Source organism: Henckelia pumila, chromosome 2 (genome assembly GCF_033568475.1).
Source record: "Henckelia pumila isolate YLH828 chromosome 2, ASM3356847v2, whole genome shotgun sequence".
NCBI classification, from domain to species: Eukaryota; Viridiplantae; Streptophyta; class Magnoliopsida; order Lamiales; family Gesneriaceae; genus Henckelia; species Henckelia pumila.
Window position 1 is genome coordinate 140,059,875 of NC_133121.1, and position 15,889 is coordinate 140,075,763.

The 15,889-nt window shown below is 37.8% G+C and overlaps 2 protein-coding genes across 22 annotated transcripts; both read left to right on the forward strand.

The window, feature by feature from the left end:
• The first annotated feature begins 6,126 nt into the window (after positions 1-6,126).
• LOC140878540 (uncharacterized) lies at positions 6,127-9,307 on the forward strand. The gene is made up of 2 exons (XM_073282142.1): positions 6,127-6,634; positions 9,153-9,307. The coding sequence occupies exons 1-2, from the start codon at positions 6,127-6,129 to the stop codon at positions 9,191-9,193; spliced, it is 549 nt and encodes a 182-aa protein (XP_073138243.1). The 3' UTR covers positions 9,194-9,307.
• Positions 9,308-9,525: 218 nt separating this feature from the next.
• On the forward strand, positions 9,526-15,425 carry LOC140877078 (pumilio homolog 12-like). Of its 21 annotated transcripts, none has more exons than XM_073280583.1 (7): positions 9,566-9,609; positions 11,342-11,411; positions 12,417-12,455; positions 13,877-14,427; positions 14,516-14,685; positions 14,755-15,017; positions 15,107-15,425. In XM_073280583.1, the coding sequence occupies exons 4-6, from the start codon at positions 13,912-13,914 to the stop codon at positions 15,014-15,016; spliced, it is 948 nt and encodes a 315-aa protein (XP_073136684.1). In that variant the 5' UTR covers positions 9,566-9,609; positions 11,342-11,411; positions 12,417-12,455; positions 13,877-13,911; the 3' UTR covers position 15,017; positions 15,107-15,425. The 21 variants fall into 21 exon arrangements, with proteins under 21 accessions (XP_073136686.1, XP_073136682.1, XP_073136684.1 ...); XM_073280592.1 differs by having other exon boundaries at positions 9,576-9,609; positions 13,880-14,427; XM_073280578.1 differs by lacking the exon at positions 9,566-9,609 and adding an exon at positions 9,616-10,872.
• Positions 15,426-15,889: the final 464 nt, after the last annotated feature.

A 15,889-nucleotide genomic window follows, 5' to 3' on the forward strand; every position in this document is an offset into this window, starting at 1 on the left:
CATCACCCCTTTCATAGGTGATATCTTCAGAAACACATGATCACCCACTGCAAACTCAAGATCTCGTCGTCGAGTATCAACATAACTCTTCTGACGACTCTGAGATGTCCTCATACAATCCCGTATCTGAACCACAATGTCTGCTATCTGTTGTACGATCTCGGGATCAAGTAAAATCCTCTCGCCAACCTCATCCCAATGCACGGGAGATCTGCATCTCCTCCCGTAGAGAGCTGCATAAGGAGCCATACCTATAGATGCCTGGAAACTGTTGTTATAGGTAAACTCCACTAACGACAATCTAGTCTCCCAAGAGCCCTGAAAATCAATGACGCAAGCTCTCAATAGATCCTCGAGAACCTGAATCACTCTCTCAGACTGACCGTCTGTCTGGGGGTGGAAAGTTGAACTGAACAGTAATCTAGTCCCCAATGCTGTGTGCAAACTCTTCCAAAAAGCAGATGTAAACCTCGGATCTCGGTCTGACACTATCGACACTGGTATCCCACTATATCAAGACGGGTCTTTTCAGCGTGCTTATGTCCTCACTCACACGCAACCTGAGAAACTTCCCAGAGGGTCACCCATCCTATAATTGCCCCAAGTCAAACACGCTTAACTTTAAAGTTCTTATGTGATGAGCTCCCGAAAAAAAGATGCACCTTCTTGATATGAGCAGTACATATGAAATCTTTTAATCCCTCCTCAACTATGTAGTCCCATACCTACACAGTCTCAGAATCCCCTCTCATTCCGGCACGGGATCGGTTCATTTATGTCTCCCTCCGCCTAGAAGCCTTTCAGGAGCCGCTCATTGTTCGTGCAACCTCTTGGCACCGGCAATCACTTCCCGCCTCTTCAGCCCCGTGCGTCACATGCCCACCAGCTTCCGCTTGGTTCATCCCCGAACCATACCGTACTAAGAGAGGTTGGCTCTGATACCATTTGTAACGTCCCACTGTATCAAGACGGGTCTTTTCAGCGTGCTTATGTCCTCACTTACACGCATCCTGAGAAACTTCTCAGGGGTCACCCATCCTATAATTGCCCCAAGTCAAGAACGCTTAACTTTAGAGTTCTTATGTGATGAGCTCCCGAAAAGAAGATGCACCTTCTTGATATGAGCAGTACATATGAAATCTTTTAATCCCTCCTCAACTATGTAGTCCCATACCTACACAGTCTCAGAATCCCCTCTCATTCCGGCACGGGATCGGTTCATTCATGTCTCCCTCTGCCTAGAAGCCTTTCAGGAGCCGCTCATTGTCCGTGCAACCTCTTGGCACCGGCGATCACTCCCCGCCTCTTCAGCCCCGGGCGTCACAAATATGAAATAAACAAACTATTGCAGTGTTCGAAAATGCGGCCTAGGCGGCCCCTGGCCGCACCGGAAATTTGATAATCGGCGGCCCTAGGCGTCGGCGGCGCCTAATCGGGCTGTGCGTCCTAGGCGGCTAGGTGTTGGGGAAGGGAAGATGCACGTTTAGGTTTTTTTTGGGCTTTTAGGATTTTTTTTTGCTTTTCAGTTTTTAATAAAAAGCCCAATAAAAAATGAAAGCCAATGAGGCTTCAAACTAAAGTCCAACAAGCTAAAATCACTTGTTGGCTTGCCCTAACCATCATTCTCATTTGAGAGGCATCCAACGAAGCGGACAGAGTCAGAGAAAATAGAAAAGGTTTCTGCCCAGACCAATCTTCATCTTCATTTGCTGTACTTCTGATTTCTGAACACAGAAAAGAAGCTATATACTTGAAATCATTTTTAAATTTGATGTTTTTTTGTGTTGGAGTTATATAATGTGATTTTTTTGTTATACCGCGGAATCCGCCTAGCGGCGCCTAGGCGCTAGGCGCTGCTCGGGCGCCCGACTAGCGCCTAGCGAATTTTAGAACTTTGAACTATTGTAATTAAAAGAAATATGGCTTCAAAAAATAAGATGATAGTAATCAGATCATTCTATCTGGTTGATTTTTTTTTTAATTGATAACCTTTTGCAAATTACAAAATATATAAACCACATAAATTCTAATGAAATGGTATTCCTCATATTTGGTTTTTTTTTTCGGTTATAAATATTTGTATTTCGTTTCATGCCGCTTTTGCTTTGTATAGATATTCTGTTTTACAGAATGATTCAATTAGTTCGTTTTGGTTTTAGCCGATTCCTGTCATACGACTCATACCACTGCATAAAATTAAATGTCTATATGCTAAAAAAAATTCATCTTCTTGTGGTTCAATCGTGCATTCACTTGCCTGCAATAACTCTCTATTCTTTCTATTCAGAATGAATGAAACTTGTAGATAATACATTTCAAGGTTTTAATGGAATCACACATGATTTTTTATTCATGGTTTGCTAGCATTGACGCATGTTCAAACGAAAATAACTGGTGTGAACGATTAAATCTACTTTACTTGATGGTCACTGAAGGGAATGTGATTTTCAGCTTTGTGCTTGTTCTTGGTTTTGACTCATGTACTCATGTACTGCTACTGCATTTTAATATTATTCTAATGTTCATGTAACGGTTATTTCTTCAACGAGAAACAACGGTCATTCAAACACCAAAAAAATTTTTGAATTCCATTTGGAAGGCCCCTCCTTTAAAAAAAAAATAAAAATCACTGTTACTTTTTGAAAAAAAGAAGGAAACAACTGCGGTTATAAATTTCACGCTGAAAAATACATAAACTAACATACATTACACTGTAAATCAGGATAAACACCTCAATTGTAACACCCGGAAATTTTAATACGTAAATTCGCATGCATAATTAGGAGAAATTAATTTTAAAATAAGGGTTAAATGAATTTATGTGTTATTATTTGATTTATATGCATGATTTAAGTTATTTTAGCATTTAACCCAAAATAAGTGATTTTCGTGATTTATGGAAATTTATTGGTTTTGATCGCGTAGACGGGACCGAGGACGGACGAGATGCCAAAATATTTAGCCAAAAATATTTTATGAGTTTATGAGCCTTAAAATAATATTTTAAGGTATTTTGTCAAGAAAATTTTAGTATTTAATTATATATTTATTTAATAGTTGATTTTTAGTCAAAATAAGTCATTTTATTGACTTTTATTAATATTTAAAAATTCCCAAAGATATTATTTCGGGATTTTTGGTTAATATCAGATTTATTATTAATTTTATTAGTTTAAAAATTTATATTTTATGCCATATTATCTACCTAACTATATTATATTAATTAATATTCCTTTTTAAATTCTAAAATCAAAACCTACCCTACACCCCAACCCCATCAGCCGACATCTTCCTTCTCCCACCCCATTCTCACGATTCCAGTAGATTTCAATAGCCTCCATAACCAAAACTTAGACGTTTTTGGTTTGGTTTAAAGATCCGTTCGTCCCGGACATCGTACACGCATCAAGCATCTTATTTCAATCGAAAACTCGGTGAAAGGCATGTCTTTTTCCTTTGTTTGAACACCATATAAGCTAATTAACGTTTTTGGTCAGATTTTGGTGTGTTGGTGTTGCTCTAATTCTGAATGCATGTACGACTCATTGAATTTTCTTTCGGCTATGGTGTTTTTCCCTTGGTTGTTGCATGTGGTTCACGTTTTATGTCATGGGGTTGGGTGAGCTGCTGGTACACGGTTCAGAAGGATGCCTTAGGGTCCCTAGGCTGGGTTTGGCTTGACGGTTAAGGCTAGATAAGGGCTGGTTTCGAGCTGTATCAGGTTTGGCATGGGAGGCGCACGGTTTAGGGTTATGGGGAAGAGGGGCTCGGCTGGTCATGTTAGGGCATGAACCAGCCGAGCACCTGTTGGGTTCGAACCGGCAGGACCTTGGGAAGGTCCTGCCGGCGGCGGTCCGGCCAGCAGTGGCCGGACCGAGGCGGCAGCAGCCCCTGAAAGGCTGCTGCCCGAACTGCATGCGCAGAGTAGGTAAGGGAGGAGAGGGTGATCGGGTAGGTGGGTGCTGGGTGGTTCCGGGTCGGGTCAGGGTAGTGGGTCGGGTCAGTAGGGTCTAGGGTCGGGTCAGGTAGGTCCGGGTCCGGGCTAGGTGGGCCGGGCTCGAGTATTTTTAATTTTAAAATGTTTAATGTTTTAATTGGATTTTTGGGTCTTTTAATTAGAAATAAAATTATTTGGGCTTCCAAATAATTTTATTTGGGCTTTTTAAATTATTTTTAAGTTAACCCAATGATTTTATGGGCCCGTGGGCCCATCGGAATTTTTTGGGCTAGTCAGTGATTTTATTGGGTCAGTATAGGAATTTTTATGAATTAATTAGTTATTGGGCCTAAATATTTTTATTTAAGCCCAATAACATTTAAGTATTGTATTTTAGTAAAAATTATAATTTTAAAAATTTGTTATTTAATTATGGGATTTAAGTCAGTTAAGGGGTTAGTAGAGAGACCAGCAGTCTGGACCAACCCATGAAAATAAACCAAGTCCGGAATATATATTTAATTATTTTTATGCATGAAGTCTATTTTAAGTAAAAGTATATTTATTATTAAAATTAATTAAATATATATTACGGACATATTTTAAGTGCATGCATACATGAAATATTTTATGATGTGTTTATGATTAAGAATTGAGCATAAAAATATTTTTATGGAAATTGAAGTGATGTGACAGCATAGAAGTGGGTTCTACCACTGACACAGAGGTAGTTCTACTACCAGCATAGAAGTGGGTTTTACCACTGACACAGAGGTAGTTTACTACCAGCATAGAGGTGGATTTATCCACCGCCACGTACGATGGTTATGTAGACTGATCAGTCGGCACAGTTATTAGTCACATTTATGGATATGACCATGCACAGTTTTTATGTTTATGACATGCTCAATTATGTTATGTATGATGAATAAAGTTATGTTATGTATAAGATTTATGATTAAGCATTTATGTTATGAAAAATGTTTCCATGCATGATCATGTACATGTATATGTATTAGTATTTACGTGATGCATTATTTTAACCCTAGTTATAAAGGATTAGACATGTTGAGCCTCTAGGCTCACTACGCTTATATGGTGCAGGTGAGTATGATGTAGCTCCTACCGGTGGCGAGGACGTATGAGCGAGCATGGCAGTGGCCCCGTGACCGTCTCGCTAGGATTTTATTTATGCATGAGATATATATTCAGAATATTTTTATGTTTTCAGTGGTTAAGAATATTTATTGATTTTCATGGTTTTTAGTAGGATTATTTTATCTATTGCATGACTCAAGATTTTATTAATTAAATGTTTATTATTTTATTAAGCGAGTTATTATTTGTAATATTATTTTTAAAGTTTATACATATATGTATGGGCGTATATGTATATAGTATTTATTTAAAAAAAAAAAAAGTTTTTCCGCATTTAGTAGTTCTAGGACGTTTCAATTGGTATCAGAGCACGGTCCTCGGAGGGTGTCCATCTGCCACGTGAAGCTCAGAAATCCTGCTACTGGTCTGTAAGTTTAAATGTTTTAATAAGATTTAGAAGGAGCATATTTATTAATTTTAAGTATTTCATGTTCAGTAAGATTTTTGAAACCCTTAGTTATGCATTGCGATTTACGTAAAGAAATGTGTGGTGGTACAGAATGCCTCCCAGACAGATGAATAGACGCGGAAGACCTCCACCTCCACCGCCACCTCCGCAGAACCCTATGACAGCACTGGAACAGGCCAGTGCTACGATGATGGCAGGGATCACTGCTCTGTTGGAGCAGCAGGCTGCACGTCCCAGACTATCCCATGAGGAGGACGTGGCTGAGAGGTTCCAGAAGAAGGGACCCAAGGAGTTTACAGGCACCACTGATCCGCTCATTGCCGAGGGATGGATCCGATCACTAGAGTCTATCTTTGACTACATGGGGATCACAGACACCGACAGGGTGAACTGTGCGACGTACATGATGAGAGGGGATGCAGCCCTTTGGTGGGAGGGTGCAGTTAGGGGAGTCCACTTGCCCACACTGACGTGGACGGAGTTCAGGCGTATCTTCTACGCCAAGTACTTCACTGAGGATGTGCGCAGTCGCATGATCCGTGAGTTCATGAGTCTCCGTCAGGGGGACAGGTCTGTTGTAGAATATGTGAGCCAGTTTGAGAGGGGCTGTCGCTTTGTGCCCATGATTGCTGACAGTCCGCAGGAGAAGCTGCGACAGTTTGTGGAGGGCCTGAAGGCTGAGATCAGGCATGATGTGCGTATGGCAGACGTCTTTACATACGAGTCTGCAGTGAGTAGAGCTTTGCGTTCCGAGGAGGGTCGGAGAGAGATCCAGAAGGAACAGCAGCGTAAGAGACAGCTCCAGCTGGAATCTTATCAACCATCTTCGCAGCCACCCACGAAGAAACAGTACACAGGGCCATCTCAGGACCATAACCAGCAGAGTCAGCAGGGTCAGCAGCAGCAGCAGCAGCAACAGAGGGGCGGGGCCCCTAAGGCAGAAGGAGTACCACTTTGCCCGAAGTGTCAGAAACCACATTCGGGTCTGTGTCTGAGTGGGTCGAATGTGTGTTTCCATTGCAAGGAGCCGGGGCACATGTCCATAAATTGTCCAAGGAAGAAGAACACCACAGGGAGAGTGTTTGTCATGCAAGCAGCTGGGGCAGACCCAAACACCTCTTTAATCTCCGGTATGCCCTAACCTATTCTTTTAAGGGAACTTTGGTGAAGTTAAAATTATTTTGTTTATCAGAGTGCGCAGCAGAAGCATTACTTTTGGGATACCGAAACTTGGGAACCGGATATGTGATGATGGGTTTAGTGATTGGATTTTTGAAGAACTCCGTTATTAGAAATTGATCCGTCGAATTTCGAGGACGAAATTCAATTTAAGGGGGGGAGAATTGTAACACCCGGAAATTTTAATACGTAAATTCGCATGCATAATTAGGAGAAATTAATTTTAAAATAAGGGTTAAATGAATTTATGTGTTATTATTTGATTTATATGCATGATTTAAGTTATTTTAGCATTTAACCCAAAATAAGTGATTTTCGTGATTTATGGAAATTTATTGGTTTTGATCGCGTAGACGGGACCGAGGACGGACGAGATGCCAAAATATTTAGCCAAAAATATTTTATGAGTTTATGAGCCTTAAAATAATATTTTAAGGTATTTTGTCAAGAAAATTTTAGTATTTAATTATATATTTATTTAATAGTTGATTTTTAGTCAAAATAAGTCATTTTATTGACTTTTATTAATATTTAAAAATTCCCAAAGATATTATTTCGGGATTTTTGGTTAATATCAGATTTATTATTAATTTTATTAGTTTAAAAATTTATATTTTATGCCATATTATCTACCTAACTATATTATATTAATTAATATTCCTTTTTAAATTCTAAAATCAAAACCTACCCTACACCCCAACCCCATCAGCCGACATCTTCCTTCTCCCACCCCATTCTCACGATTCCAGTAGATTTCAATAGCCTCCATAACCAAAACTTAGACGTTTTTGGTTTGGTTTAAAGATCCGTTCGTCCCGGACATCGTACACGCATCAAGCATCTTATTTCAATCGAAAACTCGGTGAAAGGCATGTCTTTTTCCTTTGTTTGAACACCATATAAGCTAATTAACGTTTTTGGTCAGATTTTGGTGTGTTGGTGTTGCTCTAATTCTGAATGCATGTACGACTCATTGAATTTTCTTTCGGCTATGGTGTTTTTCCCTTGGTTGTTGCATGTGGTTCACGTTTTATGTCATGGGGTTGGGTGAGCTGCTGGTACACGGTTCAGAAGGATGCCTTAGGGTCCCTAGGCTGGGTTTGGCTTGACGGTTAAGGCTAGATAAGGGCTGGTTTCGAGCTGTATCAGGTTTGGCATGGGAGGCGCACGGTTTAGGGTTATGGGGAAGAGGGGCTCGGCTGGTCATGTTAGGGCATGAACCAGCCGAGCACCTGTTGGGTTCGAACCGGCAGGACCCTGGGAAGGTCCTGCCGGCGGCGGTCCGGCCAGCAGTGGCCGGACCGAGGCGGCAGCAGCCCCTGAAAGGCTGCTGCCCGAACTGCATGCGCAGAGTAGGTAAGGGAGGAGAGGGTGATCGGGTAGGTGGGTGCTGGGTGGTTCCGGGTCGGGTCAGGGTAGTGGGTCGGGTCAGTAGGGTCTAGGGTCGGGTCAGGTAGGTCCGGGTCCGGGCTAGGTGGGCCGGGCTCGAGTATTTTTAATTTTAAAATGTTTAATGTTTTAATTGGATTTTTGGGTCTTTTAATTAGAAATAAAATTATTTGGGCTTCCAAATAATTTTATTTGGGCTTTTTAAATTATTTTTAAGTTAACCCAATGATTTTATGGGCCCGTGGGCCCATCGGAATTTTTTGGGCTAGTCAGTGATTTTATTGGGTCAGTATAGGAATTTTTATGAATTAATTAGTTATTGGGCCTAAATATTTTTATTTAAGCCCAATAACATTTAAGTATTGTATTTTAGTAAAAATTATAATTTTAAAAATTTGTTATTTAATTATGGGATTTAAGTCAGTTAAGGGGTTAGTAGAGAGACCAGCAGTCTGGACCAACCCATGAAAATAAACCAAGTCCGGAATATATATTTAATTATTTTTATGCATGAAGTCTATTTTAAGTAAAAGTATATTTATTATTAAAATTAATTAAATATATATTACGGACATATTTTAAGTGCATGCATACATGAAATATTTTATGATGTGTTTATGATTAAGAATTGAGCATAAAAATATTTTTATGGAAATTGAAGTGATGTGACAGCATAGAAGTGGGTTCTACCACTGACACAGAGGTAGTTCTACTACCAGCATAGAAGTGGGTTTTACCACTGACACAGAGGTAGTTTACTACCAGCATAGAGGTGGATTTATCCACCGCCACGTACGATGGTTATGTAGACTGATCAGTCGGCACAGTTATTAGTCACATTTATGGATATGACCATGCACAGTTTTTATGTTTATGACATGCTCAATTATGTTATGTATGATGAATAAAGTTATGTTATGTATAAGATTTATGATTAAGCATTTATGTTATGAAAAATGTTTCCATGCATGATCATGTACATGTATATGTATTAGTATTTACGTGATGCATTATTTTAACCCTAGTTATAAAGGATTAGACATGTTGAGCCTCTAGGCTCACTACGCTTATATGGTGCAGGTGAGTATGATGTAGCTCCTACCGGTGGCGAGGACGTATGAGCGAGCATGGCAGTGGCCCCGTGACCGTCTCGCTAGGATTTTATTTATGCATGAGATATATATTCAGAATATTTTTATGTTTTCAGTGGTTAAGAATATTTATTGATTTTCATGGTTTTTAGTAGGATTACTTTATCTATTGCATGACTCAAGATTTTATTAATTAAATGTTTATTATTTTATTAAGCGAGTTATTATTTGTAATATTATTTTTAAAGTTTATACATATATGTATGGGCGTATATGTATATAGTATTTATTTAAAAAAAAAAAAAAAGTTTTTTCGCATTTAGTAATTATAGGACGTTTCATCAATATTTTGAGGTTACCATAACTAGTACTTTTCTTAAAACGCGAATAAGTGAAAACAGGCCAGTTTCCTGACCTTGGAACAAAGGCGTCGAAGGACGGGAACGGTAATCACCGCTTCTACCATTTCTCGCTTTTTATTGCTTTTTCTTTTGTGAATCAAATGTGTATCATTCTTCCATCTTCCTGTTGTTTCGCGTCTGCGGCTTCTGTTCGGGATTGCAAAGCTTGGTATAGGTTTGCTTTCATCGATTTTTTCGTCCTTTTCACCCAAACGCTGTACATCGTTGTCTAATGTTATCTGCTTTCTCGTTTCTTCAGATAATTTTTTTCAGATCTGCTTTCTTATAGTTCTTTTCTCTCGCTTGTAATTTATTTTTTGCGCTGACAGTGTCGGTCTCCTTTACGCCGTATAGATCTGGTGCGGTTCACGGTGCTTTTTTTTTTTTTTTTTATCGATTTTCCAAATTTCTTTCAGCCTTCTGTTGTAGTTAGATTTACCGTTGGCTAACGACTATTTGGGCAGTATGATCACCATATTTTCAAGGAGAAAAATGATTTATGATCTTTTATGCATCATGCTTAATTGATTCGAGCATCTAAAAACCTATTCTACAAAAATGGAGTAGTATCATAAATTTTCACCTTCCCCATGTGTTAGTTCATGACTTGATTCAAATTTGTCTATACTTTTTGCTTTAAAATAATTTGTAGATAAATTTATTCAATTGAGTTTTATCTCGGCATAATAGTTTTTTTAGTTGTATCTCAGCACATGACATAATGCGTAGTTTGGGTTCTTTCTTTTGCTTCTCACTGGTTCAGCCTTGATAATGATGTGCAAATTTCTTTGTTCTTATCTGATTCAAAACTTGTGAGGGCGCAGTAGGGAATGAGGAAGGTGGGAGCAATATAAAACAAAAGGGTATATGAACATGTTCAAGATCTGCATCTCTTGGTGGTTCAGATTTCCGTTCTGAAATTCTGGGATACTAGAAATGAAAATATGCTTTCGGATAGTCTAACAATCAATCAACTATCACCTGCTACAAAAACAGAGCGATGACAAAAATAGGCTTGCTGATTATCTGCATTTGTAGCTTGTTACTTGTGAGGAACAATGTTCAAGGGAAGAGCCTTTTGAAGGCCATAAAAATGGAGTTGGGGCACATCATTTTACATTTTTGATGTGCTGGACAATCAATTTAGAGTGGATGTTTTATATTGACACAACAACTAAACCATCTATAAATATACAGTTGTGAGTTATTCGATCCGTGTAGGTTCAACCAGCGATTATTATAAATCTCGAAAATCTGTTAAATCGACAGACACCTTTCAAATTCAGCAACACAAAAGATTTTGTTGTGGTAAGATTCGTTTTTTTTGCTGTTGGTAACGTTGCTTGTCTTTTTGGTTTGTGATGGGTCTGGAATTCGTTGTTGCTCTTTGATCATTTGTTGTTTTGGCATAAGTTTTATATTTGTTGTTTAATTTTTATTTGCCATGCTTCTTTATTAGACTTTGTGAGAGCACCTACATTTTAAATATGGTATTCGAAAGAATTTTATATATTAATGTTTAGGAAGAAAATGTGGGTGATTTAAGTTTTAATTATTATTATGTATTTTGGGAGATATAGAATTATTAAGAGACACTTTTGAAACCAAGCTATAGTCGGATAACTGGAAAAAATTAAAAAAAAAACAAAAATAACCACAAAAAAAAAGGATAGCCCGAGATTGAAGTTTCCCAATCCTAAGACCCCACTTTCTTACTGCTGATTCGACGAAAGCCTAAACAGTGTTCAATTTTGTGTTTTCCTACTGACTGAAGCAGATAATTCCAGCTACACTCAATCGTGAAAAGAGCTTTGTGTCGAGAAAAACAAAACATCCAAGTGTAAAAGGTCGTCATCTATGTTTTTAGATTTTCGTTTTGTTTGGTTTACACTGCCTTTTTTTCCCTCTTCTTCGTTGCTACATGCTGTACAACATGATCTATGTTCTCAGATCTATGTTTGGTTCTCTGTGAAACGTGATTTATGTCTTCAGATTTGTGTTTTGTTTTGTTTTGTTTTGTTCAAAACGATTTTTGCTCCTCTGGTTTTCTTCCATCTGTTGTGTATGTGATTTATGTTTTTATATGTGACGTATTTTAGGGGAGAGTTGAAAATGAAATATTTTCAAATCTGTACACTTTTTGTAAGTCTTCGAAGGCCTAAATGAATGACACAAATCTATTAACGTTTGAACTTTGTTGCTCTGTTTTGTGCACTAGGTCTGTTACAGCCCATTTTAACCATTGAATATGACCAAGCACTTGCAAGTTTTGATTTGAAATGTTCTCCACTGAGTTGGTTTCGGATAAAAAAAGAAGTTGCAAGTGCTATTAGCTTAATCTGACACTGGAGAAAATATTAAGGCCTTGTTGGTCGTCAAAGTTTGGATTAGAAGATAGGGGACAATAGAAATTATGGGGAAAAAAGAAATTGATCATGTGACTTGGAGTCTGTGAGTCAGGCTCACACTTGACATGTATGAGTACTTTCATTTTGCATTTTTTTGTGTTAGTCGCTGGGTCATAGACTCATATGTATATTGTTTTTAAGAAATTTTTTGAGTGCTTTTCCAGCCTTGGATGATCTTCTTGCTGCATTAACAAATGAAATTTCAAAGCACCTCCTGCCCTCTTCCCATCACCATGAACGAATTGTATCATAAGAAGCTGGTTATTGCTTGTGAACTTATTTGCTCCTCTTACTTGGATGTGCGTTTCTTCTGCATTCATTTTTTGTGTTGTCTGGTTTCTTTCTCATTGCTTCCAAATATTAGTTGCTTTGTATCAACTTTGAAATCTTGATTCTCAACAATGAAATTACACTGCTAATGAAAGGAAAGTTGAATCGGAACAGGAAGCAATTGAGGCATCCACAGCATTAGCTAGAATCCAGGTAACCCGACGGCCACTTTTGAATATTTATTATATGTATATGGATTGTTATGAATTTCTTCATGGAAAATGAAAAATGCTATATTTACAGGTTATCTTTGAAAATAAAAATATCCAACTTTTTAAATTTGTTTGGTAAATATATCAGGGAATCGTTTTGACCACTCTCGTAATATGCCAGAGCTTAATTTAAAATGTGTGCTTGCTTTATAGAATTTGGTGGCTAGGTAATAATTATAAAGATTTGTTTGTAATTTACTCATAAGTTTATTTCTAACTTGATATCTAACTAAAGTAAAGTTGGTTACCTGCTTATGTTGTATAGTTATTGGTCAGCCGATTAGTTAAAAATAATAATAATAATAATAATAATAATAATAATAATAATAGTTTTGACATGTCTTGGTGTATTGGATTATGAAAGCTTTAATTATGTCCACCCGATTTACTTTATTCATCTGTTACTCTTCATTTTTTTCCTGCGAAGAAATTTCTGGCCAACTTTTACCTTTTTTTTTTCTCATTCTGTGGCTCTTACAAAAAATATTGGAATCCCAGGAGGCTGTTGACAACGTAAGTATAAATGTTGTTTGATTGCTTTAATGAAATACTTCTAAGAATTACCTCACTAAGCTTACCACTAAGTGGAAAAGTGTGGCAACCAAAATTTATTGGGATCATTGACCTATGATTTACACTCTTATCCTTTACTGTCTTCGAGATGAGACTGGGCAGGCGCATTTGGCTCTTGCCTTTCTTTAAAAACAACAGATGTATAGATAAGTGTTCAAGTTAACTGTAAAATAATATGTATAAAATGTATCTATCATTAACTTCCTGATAAAAACAAAGTCGCAAAATATATATGTTCAGGTAAATAGTCAATAATTTTTTAGCATTAATTAATTAAATCATCTTTTTCTTGATTTTATTTCCATTCATTTCAAACACTTATAATTACAATGCTTTACCAGATTGAATTCTGAAAATATTACATGTACACTGTATCCCTTGAAATTTTGACTTCGTGAATTAGTTCCATCTTTTGGAAAGTTAAAGTTTCTATGAAAAGTCCAATTTTGATAAATTCTCAGCTACTTTATTGCACTGCATTATTTAGTTTTTCAGGTAACAATTTTTCTGTCCACTGTCTTTTTTCCCCTACAGACTTTGTGTGTGTTGATCACCCATACAACAGAGAGGACACCATAAATTTGTTTACCACTCTTGATTTCTTGTTAATGAGGCTTTCATTTACACCTTGCGGCACAATAAATGAATTTCTATCATTTATAGATTGAGAGTTTTCTCAACATATCTTTGCTTTATTAATTTCTCTTTGATTCCCTCCCTATTATAGTAGGTATGAACGCCTTCGTTCTCTTTACAGAATCATTATAGTTTGCCCTCTTTTCCCCACAGAAGAAGGCCATCGGCGCCCGCTGAAAATATAATCGATGTCTATGTACGGAACTTTAGAGCCTGCTCCATCCGCAAACTCTCCATCTCTGCCGCCGGTGCCACAATCTTTAGAAGATTGGAAGGGCGAGTTGTTTTGGAAAGCAATGGATCTAGATGGTTACAGGTCCTTTTGGCGCATACTAGAGCATAGGAAACCGGAGCACATTCAATTGGTCTTTTCAGAGTTGAAAAATCAGATTTGTCCGTTGATGTTTGATCGATTTGGTGGCTCTGTGATTATTTGTCTTTCCGAAGTCTGCGATGAACCACAGATGAACGAGTTGGTTTCTTCGCTCGTTGCTGATGCCCAATTACTCATGCTTGTCTGCCTCAACTCTAACGGGTATTTATGGGTGTTGAAGTTTGTCGAGCGTCTCAGAACCCCAGAACAAATGTCTGATGTGATATCCGCCTTGCAACCCCTTGTGCCTCGGCTTGTAAAGGGCCAGTTTGGTCATCACGTTATCGGCCATTTCTTCGATATCTTCCCCAAACATGCAAAAGAAACTCAAGTATTTGTTGCAGCATTTATTCATCCTTGTTTTTTTAAATATTTTACCGTACTTGTATATTACATCAATCACTTTGTGTTTTTCGCAGCCATTACTTGATGCCATAGCTGATACTTTTTTCGAAATGGGCACCAATCCATATGGATACCCCCTTCTCTCGAAACTCCTCCGATCAAAAATCTTTCTACTGGAAAACCAACCGAGTATTCTATCAAAACTAATAGCTGATGTACATCAGCTGTCTCATGATACATACGGGTACATTATACACACGCCCTCTCTCTCAAGCTTGTTTTCATATAAAATCCAACATTTTTCCGGTTTCAGGTGTCTTGTGGTGCAGGATGTAATAGAACTCGGGATGCAGGACGTGCAAAGTGATATATTAGCTCAACTGAGAGGGAATTTTGCACTCATGTCGATGCACAAAGATGCACAATGTGTAGTATCGGCTTTGATAATGGAATCCCAGGGAGAACTAGCACCCCAAATCTACAATGAGTTGACAAGCAGCCCTAATTTCTCCAGAATCCTACAAAACCCTTCTGGCAAAGATGTTATCGAACTCGCTTTGACATACATACACTGAGGTACAAAAGACAATGCTCATCTTTTTTTGTTTATTTGCACTCTAGCTAGCATGAAGTTAAGGCTAATACAATGTTGTACAATCTTGCAGGAAACCGTTTTCAAGATTCTCCCTCCCACGGATCTCCATGGAGATGATGTTTGTCCCAAAAAGAAAAAATCAAGGATCCGTGTATGATCATAGATTAACATGGTTTCATTTCTGCTAAAAAAAACCTTGTTTGTTTGTTTGTTTTTGTGTTTCTCTTATGCTTGATATATATATTTTTGTGTTTTAGGGTGTGCTACTCTGTTAAATTGCAGCCTTGTGGTTATTAGTTTTATAAGCTTCAGGGAAAAAATATTATGGTTACTTAGATGTATAGATAATTATAGATGTATAGATAATTATGATATGCGGTTCGTCTTTCCATGATTGAGATAGATACAAAGCAAAGAGCCAAGGCATTTTAGATCATAGTTCCTGCTAGGTACACCAATGGAATTTTGTGCTTTTATTCTTACACATTTGCTGTTTTACAATTACAATTTTCTTTTGGGAAAATTAATCTGTCTAACATTAGACATGCCCAAAATAGAAGTCTCTTCAAGCATCATGATACATTTTTTTTTTGGCTGAATGGCGGTGGACATTTGTTAAAAGATGTGCTGCCCACATTGAAGCATTTCAGTGTTAATAACCCCTGCCACTGTAGCCATTCTTGGATGTAGTTCTTTTTTAATTGCCCTCCGTAGACGCTCTACTGCCCATTTTGAACCCACATTAAAGTGCTACTTGTCACGATTTGGGTGGTGGAAGTTGCGATTGTTTCCAAAAAATGCTTACGCTGTTTTTCTCTAGTGACATTTTTAAATAGTAGTTGAGATTGTTTCC